Source organism: Cololabis saira, chromosome 22 (genome assembly GCF_033807715.1).
Source record: "Cololabis saira isolate AMF1-May2022 chromosome 22, fColSai1.1, whole genome shotgun sequence".
NCBI lineage: Eukaryota > Metazoa > Chordata > Actinopteri > Beloniformes > Belonidae > Cololabis > Cololabis saira.
Window position 1 is genome coordinate 3,336,162 of NC_084608.1, and position 20,259 is coordinate 3,356,420.

At 48.2% G+C, this 20,259-nt stretch overlaps 1 protein-coding gene across 6 annotated transcripts in view; it reads left to right on the forward strand.

The window, feature by feature from the left end:
* The window catches only part of LOC133423495 (histone-lysine N-methyltransferase 2C-like), a 128,253-nt gene that overhangs the window by 88,234 nt on the left and 19,760 nt on the right, over positions 1–20,259 (forward strand). For 4 of the 6 annotated variants that reach the window (XM_061713682.1, XM_061713685.1, XM_061713684.1 and 1 more), the window contains 18 exons: positions 113–188; positions 274–337; positions 1,674–1,906; positions 2,828–3,283; positions 4,482–4,589; positions 6,893–7,735; positions 10,825–11,064; positions 11,139–11,309; positions 14,741–14,902; positions 14,983–15,118; positions 15,802–15,925; positions 16,020–16,195; positions 16,274–16,386; positions 17,563–17,700; positions 17,780–17,899; positions 18,797–18,895; positions 18,990–19,196; positions 19,280–19,407. In XM_061713682.1, the coding sequence (XP_061569666.1) occupies positions 113–188; positions 274–337; positions 1,674–1,906; positions 2,828–3,283; positions 4,482–4,589; positions 6,893–7,735; positions 10,825–11,064; positions 11,139–11,309; positions 14,741–14,902; positions 14,983–15,118; positions 15,802–15,925; positions 16,020–16,195; positions 16,274–16,386; positions 17,563–17,700; positions 17,780–17,899; positions 18,797–18,895; positions 18,990–19,196; positions 19,280–19,407 (3,594 nt within the window). The remainder of the gene's footprint in view (positions 1–112; positions 189–273; positions 338–1,673; positions 1,907–2,827; positions 3,284–4,481; positions 4,590–6,892; positions 7,736–10,824; positions 11,065–11,138; positions 11,310–14,740; positions 14,903–14,982; positions 15,119–15,801; positions 15,926–16,019; positions 16,196–16,273; positions 16,387–17,562; positions 17,701–17,779; positions 17,900–18,796; positions 18,896–18,989; positions 19,197–19,279; positions 19,408–20,259) is intronic. The other 2 variants (XM_061713683.1, XM_061713686.1) reach the window with 2 other exon arrangements.

The window sequence follows — 20,259 nt, forward strand, 5'->3', positions numbered from 1 at the left end:
TTGAATAAATTATAAATATGTGTTGATAAATCAAATGATTCAGATAGTTGAGAAAAACTGGCAAATAAACCATTAATATATAAATCATCAAAGCTCTGCTTTTCAATTGCAGGTTCCAGCAGGCTCCAGCGGCCCCGGCCCCTGAGGGGCCTCCCCAGCCTCCTCCCCATCCTCACCTGGTGGGACAGGTATGTAGGTGCCAGCGGTGACTCCCAGCCAGTCGTTTAGCCCTCTCTGTCTACCCAGCTGAGCTCTGTCATGTCTTCCCGTTAGGAAGCCAAGTTGAACCCTCCGCTGGTACGACGCAACCCACCCAGCTTTGGCCCGGGCTTCGTCAGTGAGTACTAGAAAATACACACCGTCTGCCTTTTCCTGAAGGTGAGGGGCAACTGGCTACGGCTCCAGACCCCACGGAGGCTCCTCACATTCACACATGTATTCTCATGAAGATCACAGACACGCTTTTAGGTCGTCTTCAGTGACTACGTTTACATGCAGTCAAAATTCAGGTTATTGCTAATATTCCGGTTACTGAAACATTCAGAATATTCCGTTTACATGGTCATTAATCATTCAGGATATCTGGATCAAACCAGCGACGCACGGAGAACATCATGACGCAATTCCTGTTATTTCCGCTTCTTCTTCCTGTATCCAAATTCAAAACAAATGCTGCTTCACACAACTTTTCTCTCTCCTTCTTGTAAATCTTCTATCCCGGTACTTTCTAGCGTCTACAAATGCAGAAATGTTCATATCCTTCATTACATTTATGAAGTGATTAGTCTCCTCCTGGTCTTGGTTTCTCCGTGTTTAGAAGAACTTCCTGGACTCAAAAGACCAGGATTCCTTGTGAACAGAACATGTGCAGAAAACTTCCTGTTCCGTTTGATCGGGATATTCTGTTTGGCGTTTACATGACCCAATATTCAGGTTTTAAAAGGAGTAACCCAGGGCTCATATTGGGGTTTTTAAAAACCTGAATATGAGCAAATTCTGGTTATTCAAAGGGGTTATTGGTGTTTACATGGCCGTGCAAATTTGGGTTATTGCCAATATTCGGGTTTTAAAAGGGTTATTGATGCATGGAAACGCAGTCAGTGATAAGACTCCATAACTAGTGGTGAGCTGCAGGAAAACAAGCTCACGTGTTCCGCTTGGTGGGTTCATTGTTTGGGGTTAAATACAGCAGCAAACAAACTGAGAAATACAAATGTATCCCAGTCCTCAAGTACCGTATTGGCCCAAATACAAGACAACCCTGATTATAAGACCACCCCTTCTTTTTCAAGACTCAAGTTTGAAAAAAGACTTTTTGAACACCAAATTCCATTTTTATACAGAAAATAATTACAGTACATCTGAAACAAATGATTATAACAATATATTCGAGAGAAAAAACCTCAAAACCCCCCAAGAGTCCCGTGATGGGGACGCTAAACGGTACTAGTTTCTTCTGAGCGGAGGAAGATTTTGGTCCGCGGGTCGAGGTCGTCACGTGATCCCGCTGCACCAATAGGATGTTACTGGTAAACACAATATATTAATATCAATAACCCGATATCGCGATACAGTTTCACCTCCACGACACGTATCGTGACGTTTTTGTATCGCGAAATTGCGCGGCATGATATATTGTTCCCCCCTACTATCAGTCCATCCTGTGTTCCCAGACGAGTCTCAGCGGCGTCAGTACGAGGAGTGGCTCGGGGAGACGCAGCAGCTCCTCCAGATGCAGCAGCGCCTCCTGGAGGACCAGATCGCCGCTCACCGCAAGGTCCGGAAGGCTCTCTCAGCCAAGCAGCGGACGGCTAAGAGGGCCGGCCGGGTGTTTGCAGAGGAGGACGCTGCTCAGCTGCGCTACATCACCGAGCAGCAAGGGGGCGTCCAGAAGCAGCTGGAGCAGGTACGCAGGCTCACCTGATGGTGGGCTGCAGCAGTAGAGCCCGCCCACATCAGGGCCTCCTGATCAGGCTGTGTTGACATGCTCACTGAAAACATAACGGACAGATTCTTTTAGATCATCAAATAAGAGTCTTCTCATCATACCTAGAATTAACACTCGATCTGCTCATGGTGCTTTCAGTCACTACGGTCCCACTCTCTGGAATTCCTCTCTGCAGGAACTAAGGTCTGCTCCAACAGTGCCCACTTTCAAAAGCAGACTAAAAACGTACCTTTTTGCACAGGCGTTTGACTAAACTCTACATGGTTGGCTGGGTGATCGCACTTTTGTTAAAATGGAATTATGGTTGTTATTATTGTTTTTTCTCTTGTCATACTTGTTATCTACAGGACTGTCTCAGAAAATTAGAATATTGTGATAAAGTTCTTTATTTTCTTTAAAAAAACAAAAATGTCATACATTCTGGATTCATTAAAAATCAACTGAAATATTGCAAGCCTTTTATTATTTTAATATTGCTGATTATGGTTTACAGTTTAAGATTAGATTTTTATATTGTAGGATTTGGTGCTATACAAAATAAAAATAAAGTTTAATTAAGATTCCCAGAATATTCTAATTTTTTGAGATAGGATATTTGAGTTTTCTTAAGCTGTAAACCATGATCAGCAATATTAAAATAATAAAAGGCTTGCAAAATTTCAGTTGATTTGTAATGAATCCAGAATGGATGACATTTTTGCATTACAGAAAATAAAGAACTTTATCACAATATTCAAATTTTCTGAGACAGTCCTGTATTTCTGTTATTGTAAACTTGTAATTTTGTTTGTTTGTTTATGTATTTTGAGCACATTGAGTCCATGCTCATAATGTGAAATGTGCTTTATAAATAAATGTGCCTGATGTTCTGGTGTTCAGATCCGGAAGCAGCAGAAAGACCACACGGAGCTGATCGAGGACTACAGGAGCAAACAGCAGAGACTGCTGCAGCTGCCCAACCCCCCCGTCATCCCTGCCCAGGCCCCCCCCGCCCCCCAGGCTCCCCTCCCTCAGCCCATGGTGCCCCTGCAGCCCCACCCGGGCGGCCCCGCTCCGGCCCGCGCCCCCAACATCCCGCCTGGCTGGACCCCGGAGGCCGGAGCTCCGGTGCCACTGGGGCAGAGGATCACGCCCCATCTGCCCCCTCAGATCCCCCCAGCCCTGCCCAGCAACCCCCAGAACCCTCCACACGCCCAGGGCCCCCCACACAGCCAGAACCCCCCAGCCATGGGGCCTGCTCTCACAGCTCCAGCAGCAGCCTTCAGCTCCGGGCCCCGGGGCCCCACCGGAGGAGCCAACGGAGCCGCAGGGGATGAAGCCACGTCCACGCCCCAGGTAACTGCCCCACATCCATCCAGCTGAACCTGGAACTCTACGTTAGAGGTTCCACTACAGTTTTACAGCACACACCTACTGCCAACCAGGAGCCCTCAAGGGTTAAGGTTAGGGTTGGTTCAGATGAGGGTTGGTTTCTCGGGCTGCAGCTATCGAATATTTTAGTAATCAAGTATTCTACTGAAAATTCCATCGATTAATCGAGTAATCGGATAAAACATATTTTTGTTTAGTTAAAGAGCATTAGTAAATATACATAAGATGTTAGATGTTAATTGACATTACTAAGACTAAATGATATAATCCAGTAGGTTCATGGCTGTGCATTTAAAAACCCTGAACTTACACCAGTCGACCAAATTCACTGCCTTCACTCAAAAAACTAAGGATCTTACCATGAAATGTTCTTATTTCTGACCTATGTATGTACCGGGTTAGGGGGGGGAACATATAGGAGAACGGACCAGAAGAATATAGCGTGGATTGAAAATAAAAGCTAAGCACTGAGCTACATGTGTCTCCGTCTGGGCCGTTGCAGACTGTCTGAGCACATAGATATATAATATATCTATCTATGCCTGAGCATGATGTTACTAAAACCAAACATATCCTCCTCTTTCTTCTTCCTTTACGTGCGGCGTCAGCGCGTTGTGCCGCATTAAATGTAGTCCGGGTGAAATACCTGCTTTGAGCTGCAAAATTAAACGATTCCTCGAGGCAGAAAAAATTCCTCAATCATTTTTTGTAATCAAATTACTCTAATTATTCGAGGAATCGTTTCAGTCCTAGTTGGTTCTCAGCTTGGCTGCCACAGGAAGCACCAGCACCCCTTAATGACCAGCTGGGACAAAAATCTAGGGTTCTTAACTTCTCAAATGTATTTAATGGAAAGGTGATGCAGTTTAAACCTCAGATGGTACTGGATTGGTGGTGTGTTCATGTACATGAAATAACAAAGTGCAACAGCTGAGAAGCAGAGTATGTTGCTTTGCCTTTACCTGTGGCAAAGTCCTGCAACCCCCTGAAAACAGACTGAAAACAGAGCCACCAGTTGAGAGTCACTGCCCTCAAGTCTCCATGACACCCAGGGAAGACGCCAGTGGTCCTCTCTTCATGCTCTCTCTCCAGTAGCCCCGTGTGGTTGGTAACTGTTCTGAACTGACAGATATTAACGCCACACCGTCTACCTCTGCTGCAGGTGAAGTTTGACGACAACAACCCGTTCAGCGAGGGCTTCCAGGAGCGCGAGAGGAGGGAGCGGCTGAGAGAGCAGCAGGAGCGCCAGCGCGTCCAGCTCATGCAGGAGGTGAAACACTCACCGCAAACCGTCCTGGACGGATGTTCAGTTATTACCCAGCACGTCTACCGCTCTTAAACGCAACACAAACGGTGTTCCTCAGGGCTCATCCTCAGCCCCCTCCCTGTAATGCAGTTATCCTACAATGGTTTCTGTAGTCTGAAGGTGACTGGGGGACTCCCACACACAGGAATGCTGCTTCCTTCAGTTACTGCTGCTTCCCCTCACCCTGGGATAGTAAGGTGTCAGGGCTTAAAATATTCCGGCACCGTGCCGGATCTCCGGCGTATGGAGTTTTTTTTCTCGGCATGCGAGTTTGACTACTTTAAAAAAAAAAAAATGAAAAGAAGTGTAACTTTAACGGTTTACATAAAATATGTGTTGATGGCAGTTGGATGACTTGTTCATGTCCCTTTTTAAATGGAGCCCGTTTGTGAGGAGCATGCATCTGTAGGCAGAGCAGCAGATGGAGGATGTGGTCTGGACCCACCAAACATTTGCAGTTGTTGACACCTTTGTTTTCCAAAAGAGACGGAAAGCCTTAAAAGAGACCTATTCTGAAAAACAGGTTTTCTCTTGCTTTAACATATATAAAGTGGTCTCCCCCCTCAGCCTGCCAACTCAGAGAAGGAGGAAACAACCAGATTCTGCAGTGTCTGTACAGCCACCCGGATGATCCATCCAGTGTGATGTGGATCTACGAGCCAATAAGATTCTGCTACTTTACTAGATTCGTTACGGAACGACGGAGCGATGCGTGAAACCACTAACAACTAACTTTGGCAGAACAACAACAACTCTGCCAGTTGAAATGTCGAGAAAAAAGTGGAAATGTCGAGAAAAAAAGTGGAAATGTCGAGCAAAAAAGTGGAAATGTCGAGCAAAAAAGTGGAAATGTCGAGCAAAAAAGTGGAAATGTCGAGCAAAAAAGTGGAAATGTCGAGCAAAAAAGTGGAAATGTCGAGCAAAAAAGTGGAAATGACGAGAAAGAAAGTGGAAATGACGAGAAAAAAAGTGGAAATGTCGAGAAAAAAAGTGGAAATGTCGAACAAAAAAGTAGAAATGCCGAGCAAAAAAGTGGAAATGTCGAGAGAAAAAGTTGAAATGTCGAGAGAAAAAGTTGAAATGTCGAGCAAAAAAGTTGAAATGTCGAGCAAAAAAGTTGAAATGTCGAGCAAAAAAGTCGAAATGTCGAGCAAAAAAGTAGAAATGTCGAGCAAAAAAGTAGAAATGTCGAGCAAAAAAGTGGAAATGTCGAGAGAAAAAGTGGAAATGTCGAGAGAAAAAGTGGAAATGTCAAGAAAAAAAGTCGAAATGTCGAGCAAAAAAGTGGAAATGTCGAGCAAAAAAGTGGAAATGTCGAGCAAAAAAGTGGAAATGTCGAGCAAAAAAGTGGAAATGTCGAGCAAAAAAGTCGAAATGACGAGAAAAAAAGTCGAAATGTCGAGAAAAAAAGTCGAAATGTCGAGATTAAAGGGGACCTGTTATGTTTTTTTTCTTGCTTTAACCGTTCAGATTCTGCTCCTGTTTTTACGTAATGACAGGAGCGATTTACATCGGTCGGCCTCTGATGCGTGAAACCACGCCCACAACTAACTCCGCCGGCCGGAGCTTCCACCATTTTTCTACAGGCAGCCAATTGGCACAGAACCTCATTATCATAGCCCCGTTGTGAGGAACCAGAGCGGCCTCCCCACGTACAAGGGGACAAGGCAAAACTGGACCTGGGTGATGAGGTGTAAAAAAAACCTTGCAGAGCTTTGAATGCCAAAAAATAAGGCTTTTTATTTTATGCAAAACACACAGACATACAGGCGGAGGGCAAAATCACTATTCTAAAAAAATGGCACATGGGGCATAGCCTGTCAACAAGCTCCCTCCATTCAGCAGACCCCTCTTCTGGTATGCAGCTGCTGTTTATAAACCCAGGCAGGGTGGAGAGGTTGATTGGACACAGGTGTGCCACAATCAGCAGAACCAGGCACACCTGTGTGCTGCTCCCCCGCAGACCACGCCCAATCCTCCACTCTGACACACACATTAAAAAAAAGTCTGGTGATGGTGAGAAGGGGAGGGGTTGCTCACTTTCTCACACCCGTCCACTCAGAATCCTGCATAGATAATGAGGTTAGAGAATGGGATGATAAGACATGACTCAGAGGCTGAATTTCTAATTTATTTAGCAAAAACAATCAAAAGCTTGTTTTTAAGACATTCAAGGCCCGTTTAAAATCGGTATTAGATGCCATAATAGGTCCCCTTTAAAGCAGCTGTGCCTTTGTCAGTAATGGGGTGTACCGTTGTGCTCTCAGGTGGAGCGCCACCGGGTCCTGCAGCAGAGACTGGAGCTGGAGCATCAGGACCTCCTGGGGGCCTCCATGGGTCCTGGGTCTGGACCCAGCCCTGGGGGGCTGGCAGGAGCAGCGCCCGCCCCCGGTGGGGACGCCGTGTCACACATGCCGCTCTTCAGCTCCGAGCCTGGACCTGGACCTGGACCAGCAGGACTGGACTTTCTCCAGTCCCCCCCCAGACCTCTACACCAGCACCAGGGCCAGGCAGGAGCCCAGTTCCCCCCCCAGCAGGGCTTCACCGGAGGACCCGTGCACCCTGGAACCCCCGCAGGTCCGGGTCCCCTCCCCGGGACCACGGTGGAGCGGGGCAGGGACGTGGCTCCAGCCGGGCCCAGGTTCCCAGGTTTCCCAGGACCTTCGGCCCAGGGACAGCTGGTCGTAGGGGCAGCAGGGACCCCCTCCCATCCTGGAGTTCAGTGTCAACGGTTTGGACACGACTCTTCCTCCTCTTCCCCGTCCACGCCGCTGCCCCCCTCCTTCCCCTGCTCCTCCTCCGGGAGTCCCACCTCCCTCATCCAGCTGTACTCCGACATCATCCCCGACGACAAACCAAAGAAGAAGAGGAACAGGAAGAAGGACGGGGACGACACCACCGGAGGAGGGAACAGAACACCACTATCGTCGCACTCTGATGACATCACGGCCCCACCCACCCCAGCGGTCTCAGACACCTCCTGCTCCACGCCCACCCACCAGTCCGACGTATTCCCTCCCAACTCGTCGTTTGAGCTGGAGAGGCAGCTGTCAGTGGGCTCTGTGGCCCAGCAGAGAGGAGCCCTGGGAGCAGCTCACCCCCAGGTGAAGGTCAGTACCGGTACAGAGGGAATGTTCATGACGTCACAGATGAGACTTCACAGCGGGTTAAACCACTGAGTGTCGGAAAGACTGAGTGTCGGAAAGACTGAGTGTCGGAAAGACTGAGTGTCGGAAAGACTGAGTGTCGGAAAGACTGAGTGTCGGAAAGACTGAGTGTCGGAAAGACTGAGTGTCGGAAAGACTGAGTGTCGGAAAGACTGAGTGTCGGAAAGACTGAGTGTCGGAAAGACTGAGTGTCGGAAAGACTGAGTGTCGGAAAGACTGAGTGTCGGAAAGACTGAGTGTCGGAAAGACTGAGTGTCGGAAAGACTGAGTGTCGGAAAGACTGAGTGTCGGAAAGACTGAGTGTCGGAAAGACTGAGTGTCGGAAAGACTGAGTGTCGGAAAGACTGAGTGTCGGAAAGACTGAGTGTCGGAAAGACTGAGTGTCGGAAAGACTGAGTGTCGGAAAGACTGAGTGTCGGAAAGACTGAGTGTCGGAAAGACTGAGTGTCGGAAAGACTGAGTGTCGGAAAGACTGAGTGTCGGAAAGACTGAGTGTCGGAAAGACTGAGTGTCGGAAAGACTGAGTGTCGGAAAGACTGAGTGTCGGAAAGACTGAGTGTCGGAAAGACTGAGTGTCGGAAAGACTGAGTGTCGGAAAGACTGAGTGTCGGAAAGACTGAGTGTCGGAAAGACTGAGTGTCGGAAAGACTGAGTGTCGGAAAGACTGAGTGTCGGAAAGACTGAGTGTCGGAAAGACTGAGTGTCGGAAAGACTGAGTGTCGGAAAGACTGAGTGTCGGAAAGACTGAGTGTCGGAAAGACTGAGTGTCGGAAAGACTGAGTGTCGGAAAGACTGAGTGTCGGAAAGACTGAGTGTCGGAAAGACTGAGTGTCGGAAAGACTGAGTGTCGGAAAGACTGAGTGTCGGAAAGACTGAGTGTCGGAAAGACTGAGTGTCGGAAAGACTGAGTGTCGGAAAGACTGAGTGTCGGAAAGACTGAGTGTCGGAAAGACTGAGTGTCGGAAAGACTGAGTGTCGGAAAGACTGAGTGTCGGAAAGACTGAGTGTCGGAAAGACTGAGTGTCGGAAAGACTGAGTGTCGGAAAGACTGAGTGTCGGAAAGACTGAGTGTCGGAAAGACTGAGTGTCGGAAAGACTGAGTGTCGGAAAGACTGAGTGTCGGAAAGACTGAGTGTCGGAAAGACTGAGTGTCGGAAAGACTGAGTGTCGGAAAGACCGAGTGTCGGAAAGACCGAGTGTCGGAAAGACCGAGTGTCGGAAAGACCGAGTGTCGGAAAGACCGAGTGTCGGAAAGACCGAGTGTCGGAAAGACCGAGTGTCGGAAAGACCGAGTGTCGGAAAGACCGAGTGTCGGAAAGACCGAGTGTCGGAAAGACCGAGTGTCGGAAAGACCGAGTGTCGGAAAGACCGAGTGTCGGAAAGACCGAGTGTCAGAAAGACCGAGTGTCAGCGTAAACTTTCAGTTTGAGCAACTGGAAAACATCTAAAATGGGAAAGAGCTGTTGTGCGGTCGACTGTACCGTATTTTCCGCACTATAAGGCGCACCGCATTATAAGGCTCACCTTCAATGAATGACGTATTTTAAAACTGTTTCCATAGTTATCATCCATTAGACCAAGGGTCTCAACCCGCGGCTCCGGAGCCGCATGCGGCTCTTTCATCCTTCTCCGAGTGGGTTGGGAAAATAAATTACAAAAAAAAAAAAAAAAGAGTATTTAATTGAAGTGTATTTTATTTGTGTTAGTTCTTTAATATTTTAGTTCTAAATTGGAAGATAGAATAAATATATTTTATTGTTTTTCGTCACTCAAAATAAACGTCATACTTGCGAAAGCCGGTATACCCGCCATCCATTCGTCGCAACTTTCAACCCCAGCAAGGCCAAGTATGGAGAAGAAAAGAAAAGTTTAAGGAAAGTAGTTCAGCCTGGCGGCTGCTTACCGTAGTTGCGAGACCTGTTGCGGCTCAATATTGATCCATATATAAGGCGCACCGGATTATAAGGCGCATGGTCAGCTTTTGAAAAAAATGAAGGCTTTTAGGTGTTCTTTATAGTGCGGAAAAAACGGTACTCATAGATTTAGCAAGAAATCAGAGTTATCGTTTTACAGACTGCCGAAAAATAAGCTTAAGAGAGACAAATGGATCGCTGCAATTCACAGAAACAACTGGATTCCAGGCACCGAAACGTGGATTTGTGGTTCCCAATTTGTATCAGGTAATGTTGGATTTTTGGGTAGCTAACGTTAAACGGTCAAATCATAAAGTTCGGTGTCCTCATCACTTTAATTTCTACAACAAATCCTGCCTTGAAGTCGGACCAAGCGTCAAGACTTTTGTAAGCCTTCAAGCTTTGCTTCGTGTATTTCCCCGGTGTAGAAATTAAGTACAAATAAATATCAGGAAACTGGATTCGTGGCTGAATATTAATGTCCATGGACCACTGGTTCTTGGTAACTGTACCAAATATTAATGTCCATGGACCACTGGTTCTTGGTAACTGTACCAAATATTAATGTCCATGGACCACTGGTTCTTGGTAACTGTACCAAATATTAATGTCCATGGACCACTGGTTCTTGGGGTAACTGTACCAAATATTAATGTCCATGGACCACTGGTTCTTGGTAACTGTACCAAATATTAATGTCCATGGACCACTGGTTCTTGGTAACTGTACCAAATATTAATGTCCATGGACCACTGGTTCTTGGTAACTGTACCAAATATTAATGTCCATGGACCACTGGTTCTTGGTAACTGTACCAAATATTAATGTCCATGGACCACTGGTTCTTGGTAACTGTACCAAATATTAATGTCCATGGACCACTGGTTCTTGGGGTAACTGTACGGGTCACTGTCAAGTCCAACTGACTTTAATTTAAGCCGGTAATCGTCTGATATCCCGTCTTCTCCACTAGTTGCAGCTGTTTTTACCACTCAGTGAGTAAGGGGGCTGGTCCAGTGGGAAGTGACGTCAATGCAGACCCTCTATTACTCTCCTTCAGTGGCTGCTAGAACCATCTTGTGTAAATGCTGAGTCTCCTGTCCACTTTGTGCCTTGCAGCAGGAGCACGAGGAGTCCAGCGCCTGTGGGGGACGGGAGGTGAAGAGGGAGGAGGGGGGTGGTGATTGGTTGTCCTCCGCCTCTCCTCTTCACGGGGGAGATGGGGGAAAGGAGCTCCTCAGACACCTCCTGAAGGACAAGATGTCACCTGCCACCACCCCCTCACCTACCAGACAGGCCCCGCCCACTGTGCTCCGCCCACCGTCCAATGAGAGCGTCCGGTCCGACGACGAGGACGTGGTGAGGAGAAGTTTCCAGATGTGTTCCTGTGTTGGTTGGGACACGCCGTCATGGTTTCCTGTGTCTGGTTCCAGGTGACCAGCCCTGGTCTGGACGAGTCTGGCAGGAAGAAGACGCAGCGCTGCAAGAGACCGGCCCGGGCGGAGAAGGACAAGGCTCCTCCCAAATACAAGAGGAGGAAGAAGCTGGAGGAGCAGAAGAGTGTCCACTCGTCTTCTGAGCCACTGATGACACAACTCAGACAGGTAGAGACACATCCTAGCTGTGAGAGGGCTGCAGCATCACACACACACCCTACACACACCCTACACACACACACCCTACACACACCCTACACACACACACCCTACACACACACACCCTACACACACACACCCTACACACACCCTACACACACCCTACACACACACACCCTACACACACCCTACACACACACACCCTACACACACACACCCTACACACACCCTACACACACCCTACACACACACACCCTACACACACACACCCTACACACACCCTACACACACACACCCTACACACACACACCCTACACACACACACCCTACACACACACACCCTACACACACACACCCTACACACACCCTACACACACACACACCCTACACACACCCTACACACACACACCCTACACACACCCTACACACACCCTACACACACACACACACACCCTACACACACCCTACACACACACACCCTACACACACCCTACACACACCCTACACACACCCTACACACACCCTACACACACACACCCTACACACACCCTACACACACACACACCCTACACACACACACCCTACACACACCCTACACACACACACCCTACACACACCCTACACACACACACACCCTACACACACACACCCTACACACACCCTACACACACACACCCTACACACACCCTACACACACACACCCTACACACACCCTACACACACACACCCTACACACACCCTACACACACACACCCTACACACACACACCCTACACACACACACACACCCTACACACACCCTACACACACACACCCTACACACACACACCCTACACACACACACCCTACACACACACACCCTACACACACACACCCTACACACACCCTACACACACACACCCTACACACACCCTACACACACACACCCTACACACACACACCCTACACACACACACACACCCTACACACACCCTACACACACACACCCTACACACACACACCCTACACACACACACCCTACACACACACACCCTACACACACACACCCTACACACACCCTACACACACCCTACACACACACACCCTACACACACCCTACACACACCCTACACACACCCTACACACACACACCCTACACACACCCTACACACACCCTACACACACACACCCTACACACACCCTACACACACCCTACACACACACACCCTACACACACACACCCTACACACACCCTACACACACACACCCTACACACACACACCCTACACACACCCTACACACACACACCCTACACACACCCTACACACACACACCCTACACACACACACCCTACACACACACACCCTACACACACCCTACACACACCCTACACACACCCTACACACACACACCCTACACACACACACCCTACACACACACACACCCTACACACACCCTACACACACACACACCCTACACACACCCTACACACACCCTACACACACACACCCTACACACACACACACACACACACCCTACACACACCCTACACACACACACCCTACACACACCCTACACACACCCTACACACACACACCCTACACACACCCTACACACACCCTACACACACCCTACACACACACACCCTACACACTAGGGCTGCAACAACAAATTGATAAAATTGATTATTAAAAGCGTTGGCAACGAATTCCATTATTCTTGTGGTCCGTTCTCCTATATGTTCCCCCTCTAACCCGGTACATACATAGGTTCCTCTAAACATCTGTTCCCGCTACAGTTTTAACTAAAAGAAAATGTGCTCCAATACAGCAGGTCTCATAATTTTATTTTGAACACTGCCAGAACTCAAAATCTTAAAGACTTTAAAGGTATTGTGACATCATTTTTAACATGCTTTTAACACTATAAAAAGTCTTGGGCAACATCCCTCAAATGTGTCTAAAAGAGTGTAACAAGAAAAACTTCACTCTAGTAATCTTTTCCTGGCTTTTTATTACAGTGTTTTTTTGCGCCGTGAAAAATGCTTCCTTTCCCCCCTTTCCTGTCAATCATTGCTCCGCTCCTCCTCCAAACCTCCTCCTCCTCCAGCCATACGCTCACAGCGGCGTCGGAGCGACAGGCGAAGCATGCACGGAAAAGCAGGAGGGCGAACCACAGCAAACAATCATAAAAATAAAGGCATGCAAGCAGCACTGTCCCCTTATCTTAAGTCCAGTCAGTGGCCGCAGATCTTCTTAGCAGTTTTCCTCCGGTGATTAGAACAAAAGAGGCGTGTTAAGCCTCATTTATGGTTCCGCGTTAAATCGACGCAGAGCCTACGCCGCAGGGTTCAGCGTATGGTGCGCGTCGCCGCGTAACCCTACGCCGTAGGCTCTGCGTCGGTGTAACGCAGAACCATAAATCAGCCTTTATGGTGCGCTGGAGAGGAGAGGAGACAGGGAGCTGGGTGGAGGGGGCGGTGATTTAGCGGATCGTTACGTAACGATCCGCCACCAAACCACATGCGCCGTTTTTGCATAGTTATGCGGAAAATCCCAGAAAGCACACAATACACTGAATGTTAAAAGTTTGTTGTTTTTTGGGTGTAATTGATGTCAAGACACCCAACAAAACACAAAAAATCAAGAAAAATGTGTTTTTCATGTCACAATCCCTTTAACTTAAAACTTAAGTAGACACAAATGAAAGTTCAATTGAAACACGTGGGAAAAACACCTAACCTTTTAAGTGATGTGTGTTATCAGGTGTAATGGCATTTTTAGGTTAGAAATAAGAAAACTTCTGCACAGGAAATGCACAGGACTGTTAGGTAGGACAGGACTGGGTGATAAAATGGGGAAAAAACCGGGATAAAAATATATAAAAAAAAAAAAAAAAAAAAAAAAAAGAAATAAGAAAACTTCTTGGTAAGATCCTTAGTTTTTTGAGTGAAGGCAGTGAGAGAACAAATTATAATGTTCAAACAAATCCTGTTTCTGATTTGTATTTTTCTTTATTTTTTTATAATTTATTTATTGTTCTGACAGCTCAGGTCCCTTTTAAACAAAGTATACCTCTTTTGTGCACTTTATTTTTATATATTTGGCAGATGTAAAGCATACATGTGTATGTTTTCTGTGTTAGTCCATTTAGTTTTGTTTTTTTAATCAATCCTTTAAAAGCTCAGGGATGTTCAAGGAGCAACCTGTTTGTGAACTTTCTGAACATTATCTGCACTGTGAATTTGCACTGTCAGTTCTGTTTTCGAATAAATGGTTGGAATTTAATGCTTTTTTGTTTTTTTTATCCGATTCATCGATTAATCTGAAAAATAATCGACAGATTAATCGGTTATTAAGATAATGGTTAGTTGCAGCCCTACTACACACCATAGCCCTACATACCCCCCCCCAGGCCTCCACATGCTGATCCTGAGTGTGTGACTCCTCCCTGCCTCCTCAGCTGTCGGTGCTGCCCCTCATGGAGCCGGTCCTGGGGCTGGACCTGAGCGTGTTCCCCCCGTACGGCTGCTCGTCCCTGGGCGGGGACTCCCGGCTCAGCGGCTCCTTTGGTAACGGCTGTCTGGAGGGAGTGACCGACTACTACTCCCAGCTCATCTACAAGGTACCACGGATGTGACGCTGCTGCTTCTCACTCTGGTGCCGCATCCAATAACCTTCCTCTCCGCCTCCCTCTCCTTCCAGCAGAACAACCTGAGCAACCCCCCCACCCCCCCGGCCTCTCTGCCCCCCACCCCTCCACCTGTGGCCAGGCAGAAGCTGGTGAACGGCTTTGCTACGACCGAGGAGCTGGCCAGGAAGGACATGAGTGAGCAGGAAGGTGAGACAACGCAGCCCACAGCTTTGTCTGGAAGGCTCCTGGAGCACGTCAGTGATGTCACAACGGTGTCATCAATGACGGCACGTTGTCATGGATATGTGCACAGGCCTCTTTTTTTGTGTTAAGGCTGAGTTATGGTTCTGCGTCAAAACGACGCCGTGCCTACGGCGTGTGGTACACGTTGACGCGCAACCCACGCCGTCACTGACGCCGTCACTGACCTGCACCTCCCAAAAATTGTAACTAAGCTTCGAGGCGACACAGACCAAACGCAGACGGAGAGGGCTGTGATTGGTTCACTTGGTAGCAACGCATTTCCGGTTTCCGGTTTGAAGCAGTCGTGAACTTTCAGCGCTCTTTTCTTCGTGTATGTGTGATTTTTTTCTTTTTTTTTTTTTTTTTTTTGCACAATAGTTCAATCTCTTTGATTCACTGTGACCGGAAAAAGTTGGATAAACCATTCAGGAAAAGATCATGAATTAGTGGTCACCGGGGGTACTGCACCGCGGAGAAATGGAGTGACGGAGAAGTCCGAAGGTTCACGACGGCGTCACGGCGACGGCGTAGGCACGGCGTCGTTTTGACGCAGAACCATAACTCAGGCTTAACAGAGTGGAGGTTGTGTGTAATGTTTGGACGATCACGCTGATGCAGAAGGTGACTCCGGTCTGCTTTTCCCTCAGTTAAAGGTGTGTCCTCTCTGAAACAAAAAGGGGAGGGTCTTCTGGCCTTAAACCACTCCTCTAAGACGGTAGATGTCCCGGCGTCCCTTCCAACCCCGCCCCACAACATCCAAGAGGAGCTCAGGTAATCTCCCCCCACCACACGGAGCAGCAGCTCCGTCCTTCCTCCTCTGTGTCACTGAGTCACATTCTCTCGTTTCTCGTGGTTTTCCCTCCAGAGTCCAGGACTCATCGGGGCGAGACAGCCCAGACGGCTTCGTGCCGTCCTCGTCTCCAGAGAGCGTGGCAGACATGGAGATTAGCAGGTACCCCAACCTGCCCTTCATCAAGCTGGAGCCCCCCTCGCCCTGCCCGTCACCCGTGTTACCCATCATGCCCAGCGCCCAAGGAAAAGGTCAGTCAGAACGCTGGGAGATGCTACTTTCCTTTCTGTCACCTGGTGCTCGTCTCCTGACTCGCTGTGCTTGTCCAGGCTCTGCAGTGAAACGGGAAGTGAAGGCAGAGCCACATCATCACGGGGCTCCTTCCTGCTCCAACACAGACCTGGTTACCATAGCGATAACTCTGAATCCTGTGGCAGCTCAGGTAACATTGTCCTTCTTGTAGCCCCTCCTTCTTTTTAGGCGTGTGCATACTAATTAATTTTGACCAGCAGCGCTGCTTGTCCCTGGGCCAAAGGGCCGCTCATCATCATTAGCACAGAAATTGTTTTCTTACCATGTTAATTTGATTTTCAATAATTGTGACGGATTCTTTGGCCAGACGACTGGTGATGTCGTCCTTTCCTTGATGTGAAAGGATGTGGTCCAATTCAGCTGTTTCTAGAGTTAGACCCCAATGCAATAGTGGATTTCATCTTCTCTTTGAAAACCTAGACTTTTTATTGTTACAGAACAGTTACAGAACGGAGGGCTGTCCCCCAGCAGAGGCCAATGGCGCTTTTACACTAGTACCTACTCAGCTCGACTCGCCTTGTCCTCGTTTGTTTCTAGACACCAGATCAGAAGTAGGAGGTTGTAGAAGCTGCTGTGACGTATTTGATTGTGTATCTAAATGAAGAAGACAACAACAGTAAAGAAGTAGAACCTGGAGGAGATGATAGATGTGCTGCTGGATCTGTGGCTTGTGTTTGATATCAAGTTAAAAAATTTGAGTAAGAGAAGCTTCAAGTGGCAACGCTTTTTTTGTTAGTTTGTCTCGGTGCTGCTGAAAAGTGAGCTGGAGCCGTGAGCAGCTATGAAGAGACAGAGCTCCTGGTAGATCTGGTCGTTCCTTATCTCCGTCTAGATCCCTTTTTAATTCTCAGGTTTATGAACATCTGCACCTCAGAGTTGGATCATGAAACAGACTTTTGCTGCCATTGCTGGTTGAATAAAATGAATAAGAGTCGCTCTTTCTCTGATTTCCTCCTCCTGACTCAGACGTCTGACTCCAACCCCCCGACCAATCGGTGGCCTGTAGTGTGATGATGTCAGATACAGCCGACTCAGCAGCTTAGAACCTCGGCAGAATAGTTACAGAAAAGTATCTACTCCACCCGCCTCCACCCCTGGTGTAAAGCGCAAAACGGGGGCGTGGCGAGTCGAGTCACGCTGAGTAGGTACTAGTGGAAAAGCGCCACAAGTGGTTTCTCCTGTTTTAGGCCTTTTTCTTTTTTAAAGCTGTTAAGTGGTAAAAGCTGATCACATTTGACACCTTTCCAGAAAGCAGCTTTCATGTGCGTAAGGGCCTTGGGTCTTCACTGTTGCACCGTGTCTGCAGAACGTTGCAGGGGTGATTGCAGCGATGGCCGGGTTGCTCAAGGTTCCCTCTCCCGTCAACTTCCAACTGAGCAGAGCTGCCGGCCCTGATCCCAGCTCTCTGGCCCTGCTGGCCGGAGTCCGTGTGCCACTGATGCAGGTAAGATGAGTTACCACGGCAACACACAACCAGATGGGACGGTGGAGGGAACTGACCGTTGGCCGTGTGACGTGTGCAGGGTTCAGCGGGCGGCAGCGAGCAGAGACCTCCCCCCGCAGCAGCAGGGCGACCTCAGGGCTGCAGCCACTGCAAGGGCATGCTGGGAAACAGAGTCCATGTTGTCAAGCAGCTCAAACAGGTGGGGCTCTTACACCTGCCGTCTGACTCCGCGTTGGACTTTCTATGCCAGGGGTCTTCAACTCAAACTTTAAGAGGTCCAGTTAGATAAAATTTACCCAAGCGAAGGTCCAGAACATCATTATTTATATATATATATATATATATATATATATATATATATATATATATATATATATATATATATCAAGTAGCCTCATAGCTGTATCAACATCTGACTGTTAAATCAAACAAAGTACATTTCAAAAATATTTGTCACTTAACATTGAAGTATACATGTGTAACTTGAATTACACATTTTTTTCTCTTATTAGGTTAAAGAACTGCAATGAACTGTCCACTTTTCTCTTCTTAAACCTGAATTATGGTTCTGCGTTACACCAACGCAAAGCAACGGCGTAGGTTACGCGGTGACGTGCACCGTACGGCGCGCGTCGCCGCGTAACCTACGCCGTTGCTTTGCGTTGGTGTAACGCTGAACCATAAATCAGCCTTTAGAGAGCGCCATTACTTGTCTCCCTGTCTCGCACTCACTCGTCTCTCCGTCTTTCTTCTTGTCTCCGTCTCACTCCACCTCTCCACCCGTTACGCGCCTCTCATCTCTGTATATAGAGTCAAGCTAATTACATGGATCTGATTGGCTGAGCAGCATCATGTGGGACGGCTTAACTCGCATGCAATTGGTCTGTAAGGTCTGCTAAACAAATGCCGTAAAGAATAGTAAAGCTGCGCTGGTTAAAATAGAAGTGCCCCGTCAAAATGTAGAATCCCTCTGTAATTTATTGATTACAGGTCAGGGTCCGCGGAGGACGGCGTCTGGACCTGGACCCGGACCGCGGTCCGCCAGTTAGTGACTTCTGTTCTATGCAGACAAGTATTGACTCAGACTGTGTTGCAGGAGGGGCCCTCCAGACCAGAGTCCAGTCTGGTGTTCTGCAGCCCAAACTGTTCTGCTCTCTTCATGTCCAACCAACACAACCAATCTGCGGCAAACAAGGTGATTCTCCTATCCATGAAACAGCCCGTACCCTGAGCAGCTGACACCACATCTCCCATAATGCCTCTGTGTGTGTGCGGTTTGTGTGTTTCAGCCTGCAGTTCCTCTCCTGCCGTCCAGCTCTGACCGCACTCTTCCCATCCACGTTCTGCACCAGTACAGCAACAACATGTCCTCCATCGCTGTCCACTCCCTCCCCCAGACGCTGACCTCCTCCTGCTCCTCCTCCTCCCCGCCTCTCCTTTTCCCCCCAGCCTCAGCCATCACCACGGAGACCAGGCCTCGTATGGACAGCCTCAAGGTGAGGAGTTGCAGATTGGATGCTCGTTGGTAACTCTGTGAGCTCCGTGGTTGATTCCAAGGCTGACGGAGTCTGGTCCACAGGTGAAAGTGAAGTTGAAGCCCCATCCCCGGGCAGTCCCAGGTGGGGAGGACTCACTATTGTCTCGACACGGAAAGAGGATGAAGAGTTCGCGCTGGAGACGCTGGGGCGTGAGCATCACACTCAGCAGGTTAGAGTCGTGCTATTGCATAAGCATGTGTCATGTTAGCATGTTAGCATCCAGGTTCCTTGTTAGAATGATTTTAGTATTTTGGGGTTACATTAGTATGATAGCATTATGTTAGCATTGTATGAGCATGTTGCATTATGTTAGTTGAGACAACGAACGAGGGTACGCTGGTGCACACTGGCTGCCACTCCTCTTGACACTTTGTTACCGTTTTTGTGATTTATGTGACTTGTTAAAGCTACTTCACTTGGCGGACTTTGTATTAATAGAGCCTACCTGCTCCACTGGAAATCTTATTCTGTGATGACTAATACCAGACGGCGCGGCTTGTTTTGCGTTCTGTTTTTTTACTGGAAATGATCTCATACACCGCCCCGCAGCTACAGAGTTGGTGCAGCTTCATGGCTCCATCCGACAATGGGTTTACAGCCCGCTGTCAATAGTGTGGGATTTTGAAAAACAGATCTCGCCACGTCCATAGAGGCTCGCGCCGCGGCTTCAGCGTGGAATCATGAAATAAAACAAACCTTGGAGTCATCATCGGAAACATCGCAAGACTACCCAACACTAGGCACAATGGAAGACACGGAGTGGATCGCAGTGTATGACGGAGCTTTCAGGGACTTCCAACCCGAGCTCTGTCTCCTACGGCCATGGCGCCGCTAAACACACAATCCCTCACTAATAAATCCCTCCTCATATACGACCATATTCCATATAAAGGGCTTGACTTGATGTGCCTAACCGAAACCTGGCATAAACCAGGGGTCTACTCAATGAAGCAAGCCCCCCTGGCTATAACTGCACGGAGAAGGCAGCTCTGATCCTGGTGGTGGACTAGCCATCATGCAC